This window comes from Gobius niger (assembly GCF_951799975.1).
Source record: "Gobius niger genome assembly, chromosome: 5".
NCBI lineage: Eukaryota > Metazoa > Chordata > Actinopteri > Gobiiformes > Gobiidae > Gobius > Gobius niger.
The window spans coordinates 8,560,887-8,573,456 of record NC_136856.1 but is presented as its reverse complement, the minus strand read 5'-3'; the positions used below and the strand labels follow the sequence as shown (position 1 = coordinate 8,573,456).

At 41.8% G+C, this 12,570-nt stretch overlaps 1 protein-coding gene across 1 annotated transcript in view; it reads right to left on the bottom strand.

Annotated features, from left to right (window-relative positions):
* Positions 1-904: 904 nt before the first annotated feature.
* slc7a2 (solute carrier family 7 member 2) overlaps positions 905-12,570 on the bottom strand; it is a gene marked incomplete at its 3' end in the record, with an annotated part of 52,093 nt that continues 40,427 nt past the window's right edge. Inside the window, exons 7-14 of the mRNA XM_079557032.1 lie at positions 11,718-11,857; positions 9,769-9,916; positions 9,591-9,727; positions 7,310-7,412; positions 5,243-5,442; positions 2,910-3,076; positions 2,727-2,835; positions 905-1,074 (exon numbers count right to left, since the gene is read on the bottom strand). Coding sequence (XP_079413158.1) covers positions 905-1,074; positions 2,727-2,835; positions 2,910-3,076; positions 5,243-5,442; positions 7,310-7,412; positions 9,591-9,727; positions 9,769-9,916; positions 11,718-11,857 — 1,174 coding nt within the window. The remainder of the gene's footprint in view (positions 1,075-2,726; positions 2,836-2,909; positions 3,077-5,242; positions 5,443-7,309; positions 7,413-9,590; positions 9,728-9,768; positions 9,917-11,717; positions 11,858-12,570) is intronic.

Here is a 12,570-nt window from a genome sequence, read left to right as displayed (position 1 = left end):
GGAAGAGCTCGGTAGCTTCTATCTTGACCTGTTTTGGAGCTATAGAGGAGAGAGGGAGAGGCTAAATGCTAACGCCGTCTGTGCTGTGTTTACGTGACTGAAGGCACGGGTGAAGATCAGACAGGTCCTAAAGAACTCGTCAAACCTAAGGTAAGAACATATCTCAGTATTTAAAAACGGTGGCCTATTCCTTTAAGTTGAAGTCTTCATCTGACTAACATCCAAAAATTTTTTTGCAAACTCAATGCACTGAACTTATACAGCATGACTGAGCGCACGCATAAAGACCAGACAGACGCACATCAACTCGTCTAAGCTCAGGTAAGAACAGATCTCAGTATGTAAAAACATACTCCAGAAAAATGTCTGTAAATCGCAAAATGTTGTATTTATATCATACTGTCTCCACTTCCCCCACTTTATCAGGTATTTGATCTCTTATTTGTGTAATAATATTAATCAAATTCATCTTGGGGGCCAGACGTTTTCCACCTCTGTTCTGGTGAAGTGCCTTGCTCAGATAGTTTTCATGGTTCTGTCAATGTAACAAATCAAATGACACATTGGTGTAAATGCAGGACGAGCAGTGGAAGAAAATAAACAGTATTTGTCGACTTCTTACACAGTTTAACACTTTTTAAAGCAATACAAGAGTAAACATCAGAGGCAGCTAAGAAAACCTTTCATCGTTTGAGTCCATAACAAAATCTTCCTCCAGTGTCGTACCTGTCCTCTCTCCCGTCTCCAAAAGCACTACAGGAAGTGGCGTCACCTCACGGCGCAAACCAATACTGACGCTGTTTCTTTTTTTCACAGAGTAAAATGTGCTTCTTCTGGACGTATTTACAAACGCCGCGCCACTTCCGGGTGTTTGAGGCCCCGCGGCGTGAAAGTCTCCTGGGGCCTAACACCGGCTGGTCTTCTCGGGGCTGATGAAGCGCTGCTGGTCTTTCTCGCTCGAGTCCGGTTTGCTGCAGTCGTTTTTGTTGGTGCCGTTTTGTTTCTGAGGAGCCTGTCGGTGGCGCTGATACTCGACGCTGTGCCACATGCCGTAGCCGAAGTAGATCAGAAAACCTGAAGAAGACAGAGTTTAAAAAGTTGAGCTTGTATCAGATATCAGGGGAGCGACAGTGACACTTTAACACGTGGCTTTTTCTGACATTTCTGAACCACATTGATTTTCTGCATGATAAAGAAAAATACGCTTGTGTTGTGTCCCCCAGTAACAATCTTAAAGGGACTATACGGAGTTTAAAAATGTTAAAATTAAGTATTTTCCTCCCCCTACATGTTCCTCCATGTCCTAATGTGTAGAATGATCCCAGACCTGTTCACCACAACTGCCTCTAAAATCCTGCACTGTCACTCAGAAAGTTGTTACTTTGGGTCTGAAGTGCCGTCATGCACGAGCTTAAAGGGATGTTTCAGGATTTTTGACATAGGGCCTCATTTCCTAGTTATCCAGAGAGTTGTTCATTTCTGGAGATATTTTTTTTGTAATTCATGCTGTTCTTATGTTTGAAGAGTTTCGTGGCGCTAGGCTAGTGCTAGGCTAGTGCATTTCTATGGTATCAGCTAGCCTGCATTAAAAACAGTGTGACCCGCTCCACAGAGCACCTGAGGCAAATCACTTATAACGCCAGACTAACCATATAAATGTCTGTGTCCATAGAATCATGTTTGAAACAGCCAAAAGGTCACAAAAAAGCGTCGACAACGCAAAAAAAAGTTATGATCCATTTGGTCGGTCTTAGCTTTCAAATGAGGCGCAACTCTGGTCTATGTGACAAAAAACGGACACAAATTTTGCACAAATGCAGCAAAAATGTGAAAAAATGTGATGGAAAAAAAACAACTTTTAAACAGTGATGGCAACAACAAGGAAGAAGAAGGTAAACCTCTGAACCTTCTCCAGTTTGGCCAAATCTCGAACATGCAGTCCATGTAAATGTCTGTGTCGAGAGAATCATGTTTGGAATATAATTGACCTGCATCACATGAATGATCGCATTTTGAGGGACTATTTTCTCGCAGATCACTCCGCCGCTGCGTAGCTTATACAACCACGAAGCTGATGCTGCTCAAATATAAGTTCTTTACAGTTAAATACAAAATGGTTAAAATTACTCTATCGACACAGACATTTATATGGTTAGTCTGGTGATTTGCCTCAGGTGCTCTGTGGAGCGGGTCACACTGTTTTTAATGCGGGCTAGCTGATACCATAGAAATGCACTAGCCTAGCACTAGCCTAGCGCCACGAAACTCTTCAAACATAAGAACTGCATGAATTACAAAAAAATATCTCCAGAAATCGGCAACACTCTGGATAACTAGGAAATGAGGCCCTATGTCAAAAATCCTGAAACATCCCTTTAATATAGAAGCTGCAGTTACACATAAGACCCTTAAAGTTCACATTATTTAAATAATAGCCTGTCAAATACACAAGGTTAATTAGTAGAAAAGTCCAGTGATTCTTGTGAAATGTTTGTCCGTTAGTTTATTAATAGATATAATTAATAATGAATCTGTAACATGTGGTTTGAAAATAAAGATGAGACTTCACTGATCTCACGTTGAAGAAAAGAGACCATTCCCTTTTTCACTCACAGCTGCCACTTCTAAGAAAGTCTCTTAGTCTCGGTATAGGAAGCCAAAACGCTGGATCGGTGCATTTCTAATTGTGTAGTTTTTAACAGATTCAGGATTCCTCGGTCACTCACCCACAGCCATCCACACAGAGAAGCGGATCCAGGTGTCTCCGCTGAGCTGAACCATGAGATAAATGTTCACAAAGACACTGACGATGGGCAGGAAGGGCAGCAGAGGAACCTGTGCAGGAAACGGCCACATTAGTGAACAGAACTTAAACTGCAAGGCTGAAGTGTCCTCTCCGGTTCACGCACCATGAACGAGACCTTCTTGCTGGTCTGGGGCTGCCTGTAGATCATCAGCACACAGAGGCTGAAGAGCAGGAGGAGGACGGCCAGCAGCACCAGGACCCACACCTCCAGGTACACGATGTCTCTGACGTGGTACGTGGTCAGGTAACTCATCGCACACACCAGCAGCACTGAGGAGCAAAGGAAGAGGCATTTACACCATGATCAAGGCAGTTTCTAACAATGTGAGGGAAATACAGCTCCCTGATTGAGCTGGAAACTGCACGACAGGCTATGAACTCTTTCTTTGTTTGTAAACATTGTAGGTGGTGGGCGGGACTTAGCCGAGCCTTTAACCTCTTACCACAGATATAATATAATAAAGATGAGCGGGTTTCATTCAGCCCCCATTCATGTAAAGGGTCCCAGGTCATGTGTGAACCTTAATGGCTGCTCTATCTCCTCGGGCGGTGCCTCCACAGAGCTCCAGAGCTTGATTGACAGGCTCTGGGGCAGTGTTCATTTTGTCGACTAAAATATTTGGTCTTAATTTTAGTCAAAGTGATATTTTTGCCGACTAAAACTAAATTAAAAGTTTTTCATGAGACTAAAACTGTGACTAAAATGTCCAGATATTTTAGTCGACTAAAATAAGACTAAATAAAAATGAAAAGGAGAGACTAAAATCATCCAAACTTCTATTGAGCGTCTGAAAGAGCCTCAGATCATGTAAATTCTCTGCCAAAGGATCAGCTCTGAGCTTTGTTCATGTGGAGCAGCTCCATGAAGCAGAGGAACAAGATTAAATATGATTATAATGAATATTATCAATGCAAAGTCGACTAAATTAGTATTAAATTTAGTCGACTAAACTTACTTGCAATTTTAGTCGACTAAAACTAGACTAAAATTGAAGATTTTTTTTGAATAAAACTAGACTAAAATTGAAATACATGTTCATCAAAAGACTAAGACTAAAACTAAATTAAAATATGTTGTCAAAATAAACACTGCTCTGGAGACAGTCACTGAAAATGTAGTCTCGCCAACCAGACTCCGCTTCTTTACAGAAGAGGGTCTGGCAACACTCGCGCTTTCAAAGGAAGTGACGCAGCGATATGGAGCCTACCGACCAATCAGAGCAGCTCCCTGAACGGGTGTCACGTTGTTGCGCCTTTGTTTTGTAGTTTTTCAACACAAGCAACCACTTCACGTAATGCTCCGGTTTGCTTGTGTTCTTAAGTTTTTCTGACATAAACGACAGAAGTCATTTACTGAACTCCGTGTGACAGGAGCGCCATTGTTAATGTCCGAATGATACAACTTTCTTGTCGCTGTTTCTGTCGTCACATCTGCTCTGTTCTCATTGGCTGCTGCGCTTCGGTCGTCCCACATAATATTATTATAAATATTTCACAGTGTGGTCACATGGGTCATAGCGATTTTTAGAAAAAGCAAAACTTTTTGGAGCCAGGTTTTTAAGCCGTTCTTGGGACGTTTGAAGTTTCATTAGAATCAATGCCTCCAAGTGTCTCTTGGAGTCGCCTCTGGCCACCAGGGGGCGGTGTTACAGCAATGTCAGCTCCATAAGGACCATAGAGAAGAGTGTTCCTGCCCATGGCCACTTACCCACGCCTGAGCCGAGCACATTTTCTCCAGTCCGGCATTAACCAACTCTAAAAGCTTCTTGAACAAAGTGTTAAAACAGCCACAAAAACGAGGATGACAATACAACAAAAGAGCGACAAAAACATGCCTGAAAAGCCACAAAAGAACAGCCAGAAGGTCACAAAACAGCGGCGACAACGCAAAAAAAGTTATGATCCATTTGGTCGGTCTTAGCTTTCAAATGAGGCGCAATTCTGGTCTATGTGACAAAAAAGTGACAAAAATTTGACGAAAAAGTGACAAAAAATGTAGCAAAAAACTGACCAAAATTTTGCACAAATGCAGCAAAAATTTGAAAAAATGTGATGGAAAAAAAACAACTTTTAAACAGTGATGGCAACAACAAGGAAGAAGAAGGTAAACCTCTTAACCTTTGGTCAAATCTTGAAGGTCTTGAAAAACAAGCATCTAAATAGCGACAAAAATGAGACTTAAAAGATGAAAATGCAACAAAAATGTGAAAAAAGAAATGAAAAAATTGACATAAACGTAACAAAAAAGTCACAAAAATGCTGCAAAAATGTGACAAAAACGTAACAAAAAAGTGTGTTTAGATCACTGGCCTATCGGCTGTAAGCTCCAGTCCTGAAGCTTTAGATTTGGGTAAAACTGGAGAAAAGCGCTCGGTTAAAGTGGGGGTAAGATAATAAAGACATATGTGAACAAAACACAGTGAAATCGTGACTGACCCAGAAGTCCCACAGACATGTTGACCACGGAGGAGGACTGCTCCGTCGGGGCGGTGGGGGGCTGCAGGGCGGCCTGCAGGCTGGACCCCGCCCCCTTTAACATGTTCAGGTGGGACTCGGACTCAGTGAGGTCCGACTCTGACAGGAAGTCCCTCTCCCCGGGACCCGACCTCCGCTCCAACACCCCGTCCGGCTGGTACCTGAGGAGAAAGGGCCGAAGGGAAAGATTTTAGGTTTAGATATTCTCCCAAATGTTCTCAGTCTTTAATTCCTCTCACAATGTATTTATTCATAAAAAAAACAATCAATCTTCAAACACACAATCTGTTTTCTATGTAATCTCTGCGACACATTGGCCAATCCCCTATTTTGGAAACAGGAAGCACTTTCTGTCTGAAAACATGTTTACTCTCCCGATGGGCCGTAAATAGAGCTCAGTGCCATTAGCGCGGCTGAGCAAAGGTCTCAGTTTTTAAGCGTGCGCGGAAACTTGTGCAAACAATCACTCGATCACTCAGTGCAGATTTAGAGTCGCACAAAAGGTGCATTCAGCGCAGTTACATCAGCGGCAACGCAGGGAAGCAGGCGGGCGGGCGGGAGGGAGGGGAGGCGAAAGAGGACGCAAATAAATACTTCAGAAGATTACTCCAGGTCAGGAGAAGATGTTTTTGTTATTGCACAATTAATTGCAATAAAACGATCTTATTTAGCCACGTTATTACACTAATTTGTTTCTTTATAGTTGATTTTACTGTATTAAAACATGTGCTTGAATGTTTTGCAGACAACATTGTAAAGGGATTTAAAATTAGCCTTTCAGACCCTAGAACACTATAACCAGGGGTTTTTCACCCGAGCAAAAACATTAATGTGATTTTCATTATGATGGTTTATCTGAGTGTCCTGGGTCTCTGAGCTTCAGCACTGTCTTGGGGATGATTTCCTGATCCAAACACACTTTTCCTACATACACATGTTTGGGTGATTTTCACCCAGCGATACTGATAGAAGGTCGGGCAGGGTTAATTTAATCAGGCTCTTGCCCCTTTCTAGGTTGATATTCAGAGCTGCCACATTTATTTTGCGACTTCAACGACAGCTTTGCTGAGTTCGGTGTCTCTGGCCTCAAGTGAGGAACACATAGTTATTTTAGTCAGCTGGTCATTTATACCCAATATGACATATTTTGTTTCTCTCACATGCGGCTGTTTGTGCCAAGCACACCGAGCTTTCACCAGGAACGGATGAACCAAAAACCAAGTTTCCATTTTCATTATTTTATTTTTTGTTCCCACATTCCTAATTTTCCTAGCCTGGCTAACACCAGACTAAAATCACAAGTGATATTTAGTCTGGGCACCACCAATTCATTTTCTCGTAGGAGAGGTATGGTTTTCGATCGTCCATAGTCGTGTATTGGGCAATACGGAAAGAAAAATTGTCTATCATGCGTCTGCACGTAGCCATAGCCAATCATATCATCGTATGAGATGACGTATGACGTACCCGCTGTAAACTTTCGAGCTAAACTATTTAGAACAAGGTCTAAAGCTTGATCGAAAAATACCATTGTGTCTGCTGCTGTCATGTTGGATCCATAAATAAACTTTTTTTTTTTATCCGTAAATAAACTGCAAGCTTCCGTATATCGAATAGCTCGTCATCGTCTTGCCGGCCCTCCTCGTTCTGTGATTGGTTCCCAAATCCATGCGAAAATTTGGGCCATGGTCCCCAGGCTGCTGTGCAGTTCGAAATGATTCGAGCGCACACAGCAGCCTGGTGTTAGCCAGGTTATAATTTTCCAGTAATTTTGGAGCATTTTTATCTGGTCCTCTCATGATGCTTTTCTTTCATTTTATAAGTCACAGTTTAATGTAAAAGAACACGACTCAAATGTGTCATGTTTTGACATGTTTTGATAGATTTTGATGACAAGTTGTATTATCTCGGGTAAAAATCACTGGCGTTAGTGATGATGTTTTTAATTTGAGCGATAGTGTTCTAGGGTTAAATAATCTGTAGCCTTAATGATGCCTCCTCTTATTTTTCCACAAATTGCCCAAATACCTGAGGATGAGCACACAGACGGCCACCAGGGAGTAGGCCAGCAGCGTCCCGATGGACATCATATCCACCAGGGCTTTGAGGTCGAACAGGAACGCCATGATGGCTACGGCGAGAGGGAACAGTTAATACAGCACTGATCAGACTGAGCAAAACAAACATTTAATAAAGTAAAATAGTGAATGTGTTTGATGAAGATCTTATGCATAAAATCAGGGTTCCCACTTACTGAATGAAACTTGCAGATAAAATGGACTAATCTCTGCTTTTGTCTTTTTACACCAACAGTACTGACAGGGGCAGGTTTTGTAATGAGAGGAAGTTATTGTGGCCTTTAAGTGACGGCACAAAAACAACTGGTCAAACGTGTAACAGCTCAGTGTTACATAAAGGGAGTGTGCAGGGAGTGTGCGAATACCAAGCTGCACACAATGAGGGAACCCTGATCTTTTACACAGAGGAACTTTACAACATGCTTCATGTTTTAAACCAAAGACACAAAGGCGTCTCCAACACCAGAATGACCCAGATCACATTCGCCAGATTCACAAACAGCAGAAAAAGCTTCACAGTTGTGTTTGAATATGTGCCTGTACTATTTGGTGGTAAGATTGTAGCAAATGTTGAATATAACAAACAAATACATCTATAGAGTCGGGAAATTCCACAGTTTCCATGGAGATCCGCCATCTTTGCAGCTGTTAGCAGGGGCGGACTGGCTATATGTGCATTCTGGAAGAGCACAGAAGGGCCACCGGCTCTCGGGCCGCTGGTCTGGCCTCTCAATTTTCTCCTTACCCCCTGATTTAACCAAGCTTTATCCAAATCTAAGAGCTTAAAAGAAAAGCATCATAATCGCGACGAAACAGGGATGAAAACGGAACAAAAATGTGCCGGAAAAGCAACAAATAAATGACAAAAAAGTGACAAAAACCCAACAACAAAGCATTGAAAAACAAAAACACCACAAAAAAGTGACAAAAACGCGAGGTCTTAGCTTTCGAATGAGGCTCTCCAGTCTAGAGGCTTTTGGATTTGGGTAAAGCCGAACTGGAGAAAATGCGCTTTGTTAAGGTGGGGGGTAAGAGGTTAAAATATGTGTTTTTAGAAGTACGTATTTATGCAAATTTGGGCCTGGCTGGTCAGAGTCCAGGGCTGTTTTTCAGACATGAGGTTGTCTGTTTACAAAGCAGCAGGGCATAATGTGATTCCCCGTTCAGTTTTTTTAGGTTAAAGGATCCGGGAAATATTGAGGTGGATCCGGCAAAAAAAAAAATCTGATATAATGGTGTTTAATGAGAGTCTCCGGCAAATGTTTTGGCCAGTTCCCCGAATCCATCACATCAAACCAAACGTGCTCCTGAAAATACTCATTTACAGATCAATGAATCAATCGTTTTGACATTTTATTTCAATGTTATTCAAATTGTTTAGATCATTTTTATTTCAGAAATGAGAATTTAAAGGGATATTTCGGGATCTTTGACATAGGACCTCATTTCCTCGTTATCCAGAGTGTTGTTGATTTCTGGAGATATTTTTTTTTGTAATTCATGCAGTTCTTTTGTTTGAAGAGTTTCGTGGCGCTAGGCTAATGCAAGGCTAGCGCATTTCTATGGTATCCGCTAACCTGCATTAAAAACAGTCTGGTGTTATAAGTGATTTGCCTCAGGTGCTCTGTGGAGCGGGTCACACTGTTTTTAATGCAGGCTAGCTGATACCATAGAAATGCACTAGCCTTGCACTAGCCTAGCATGCACAATTACGCTAATTTGGGCCTGGCTGGTCAGAGTCCAGGGCTGTTTTTCAGTCCCGGTCCGGCCCTGGCTGTGTCGTCAGTGGTTACTTGTATGTGATGTATCAACACAATATTGCACCAAAGTATACCTTCATTTCTGACTTAATATGTTTGTTTGTTTTTAATACAACAACACTTATTTAGGTTTTATTTCTAATTCAACATGATTGTACGTCAGTCAAAACTCCATCATTTTAGCCTCAGTGAAGTTTATTGACGCAGAAGAAGAGTCGCCACAACCAGCCTGACTTTACTTTAAAGTCTGAAATGAAGGCACTCTGAGCTTTGCATCACAATCAAAGCTTCGAAAGTCGTCAACTGGACTGGGATGTTTGAGTCGAAGACGTTTCCACCACACAGATGATTAAATCAAAAACATGCACATGATGAGACACAGATCTTTTTCATGCAGCCTCCACCAAAACGCAGACAGATCCACCGTTCACCACAAGGGGGCGGTGACGGGCCCCTCAGGTTCAAGCTTACCCGCTGTGGTACCCGCCATCATCGTGGCCGCTACCGGCGACTGGCGCTTACTCACTTTGGACATAAATTTGAACAGAATACCGTCCCGCGCCATGGCGAACAGTATACGGGGCAGCGGGAACATGGAGCCCAACAGGCTGGAGGAGAGAACGTCAGGTTAACACACAAACGCAGTCACTCTGGGGTCCGGAAAAGCAGGTTTAAACAACTCAGGAGTTTAAGAATGAAGGCAGAGCTCAGGGAAGGTTTAGTTTGTGGATCATAGACCATTTTTTGTTTGTTTGTTTTGAAGACGGCCATAACAGAGCCAACATTAGCAAAGGAACCTGTATCAAAGTATGACCAGGGCCGGATTTAAGTAAAATGGGCCCCGGGGCAAAAAACCTTTCAGGCCCAACATCTAGTGTATTTCTGTCTGATTTCTCTCACTCTACAATGAAGGGATACATTAATGTTTTTTATTTCATGTATTTATTTATTATTTGAACTTGCAGGAGTAACTTCTTAATGAAAAAATGTACGGAAAAAAAAAGGCTTAACATAATTTTACATATTTTTTCCCAGTGTCAACTCAGACCTTGTTTAGAACTGGTTTAGATCTGTTTTAGTCCTGGTTTAGTCCAGTGTTAATTTCGTCGACTAAAATATTTAGTCTTAACTTTAGTCAAAGTGATATTTTTGATGACTAAAATTGGACAAAAACTAAATTAAAAGTTTTTCATGAGACTAAAACTATGACTAAAATGTCCAGATATTTTAGTCGACTAAAATAAGACTAAATAAAAATGAAAAGGAGAGACTAAAATCATCCAAACTTCTATTGAGCGTCTGAAAGAGCCTCAGATCATGTAAATTCTCTGCCAAAGGATCAGCTCTGAGCTTTGTTCATGTGGAGCAGCTCCATGAAGCAGAGGAACAAGATTAAATATGATTATAATTAATATTATCAATGCAAAGTCGACTAAATTAGTCTTAAATTTAGTCAATCAGCAGCAGCACCATCACTTCATTTCCTAAAATCGCCACAAGTTTTACATAGTGATGAAAATAATTTATTTTGCTCTTCTGTAGATCAGGGGTGAGTAAGTTTACTTGAAGAGACCATTTTATTCCTCATCAAAAGACCAGGCAGGGGCCAAACCTCAAAAACACCATCTATGTATCACAACAGGAGACTAAAGGTTTTATGTTGTAAGTTGTATGTTTATTGATTCCTTTTGCTGTGTAGTTTGCCTTTATAATGCACAAATACTGCTACACAAACGCAGAGAGAAATGGCACATATTTAAAGCAGTGCTAAGTCACTCGTGCCCCTAGAGGTCATAAGCGCAACTGCAGGTGTCGTAGCAAGTTGCGATTTTTTAACTTAATTGTTTTGGAGAGTAAATACTACGCTGACAGAAAAGGCGAAGGGAGAGAGGGATATTGTACATCCAATTATACAATGGAAATAATTTTTTTCACTCAAACTTGGCTGTAAATACTGTTTAAAGTGACGCTAACCCGCTGTTAGCTTTGCCCGTTAGCCTGTTAGCTTCTTCTTCGTGATTCTATTAGTGCACTGGTCGCTCCGGTTCGGTGGCAGCTAAGTTGCAAGCATGGTTTTCTGGCCAGAGACACCAGGGGGAGATGAAAGACCCTCCAGTCATCCATAAACACTTGTATTACCCCCACAGGGACTATGGAAAGGATTTATTAAGGTAAACATGCTACTTTGTACTGCTTTAATTTCTTAAGAATTGCATCATTTGATCAAACAAAGGAAAGTGAATTGGACATAACGGGCAACTTTTGAGCAAATAACACGGTCAATTTCAGCCAAGATCTCAATTGAATATGTTTTAGACCATAATTATGATATTTACAATGAACTTATAGAGTAATACAATTCATTTAAGGACTTCTAATGCTTTTTGATGCACAGTGGAAACCTTTAAGTGTTTAACCAGTCACAGAGCTCTGACACTTGAACCCTGAGTTGAGTCTAAACCTGCTTTCGGAAACGACACCAAGTCCATCCGCACTTTGGGCCAAATCCAGAACCTCCACCTCAGATCATCCTCGACACAAAACCAAACACCATCTGTCCCACCATTTTGTCACATTAGCAGAAGTCCCCGTCCTCACCTGCGACGACGCCGGAGCTCATCGTGGCAATGAGCGGGGTCTTCGTTTTGGGATTGATTCGGGCTAGGGCTTTGAAAAGCACCCCGTCCTCAGCCATAGCATAGATTACACGCGGCATAGGGAAAATGGAGCCCAGCAGACTGCAGCAGGAGACACATGCACAGGCCACAGCACGTTAGTCCCGACGCACCACACACAGAAAACACAACAGGGCAAAGCGTTTCTTCCTTGAATGTTTGTAAACGCAGTGTCTACATAACGAGCAGAGCGGATTAGGCCAAAGATCATTCACTTCAGGATTAAATGGTGGGAATGCTCTTTGGGTCCGACTCTTTCTGAAAAGCCATTTGCAAGTGAATAATTTGGCTAGATTAGTGTGAGTCAAGGGATGCACAATTAATCGATTAACTGGTGGCTTTATCAAACGATTATCGATTAATTGTGAGACACCAGCGTAGCCTCTTAACCCTTAATCACACCTACAAAGTTCAGTTAAAGGGGGGGTGTTATGCAAAATTGACTTTTTCAAGCTTTACATCATGTTATTATGTCATTCCCTCATTAAAAACATGCCTGAAGTGTTGCCTTGGCACATTCACGTATTTTTGAGTAATCTGTAAAAACTCTGATGCGGCCATTTTAGGGATAGGTTTTGCCCAAGGCCGTGGGAACCCAGGGTGCTGAGGGCGCTGCAGCACCCCCTGTTGGATGGTTTGGGAACAGCAGGCAATATTAACCCCTTAACTCCCACCAGAACCGAGCACATTTTCTCCAGTTTTACCCCCAGTCCAAAAGCTTCTGGAAAAAAAGGTGTGAAAATAGCGACAAAACTGAGACGAAAACAATGATGGAA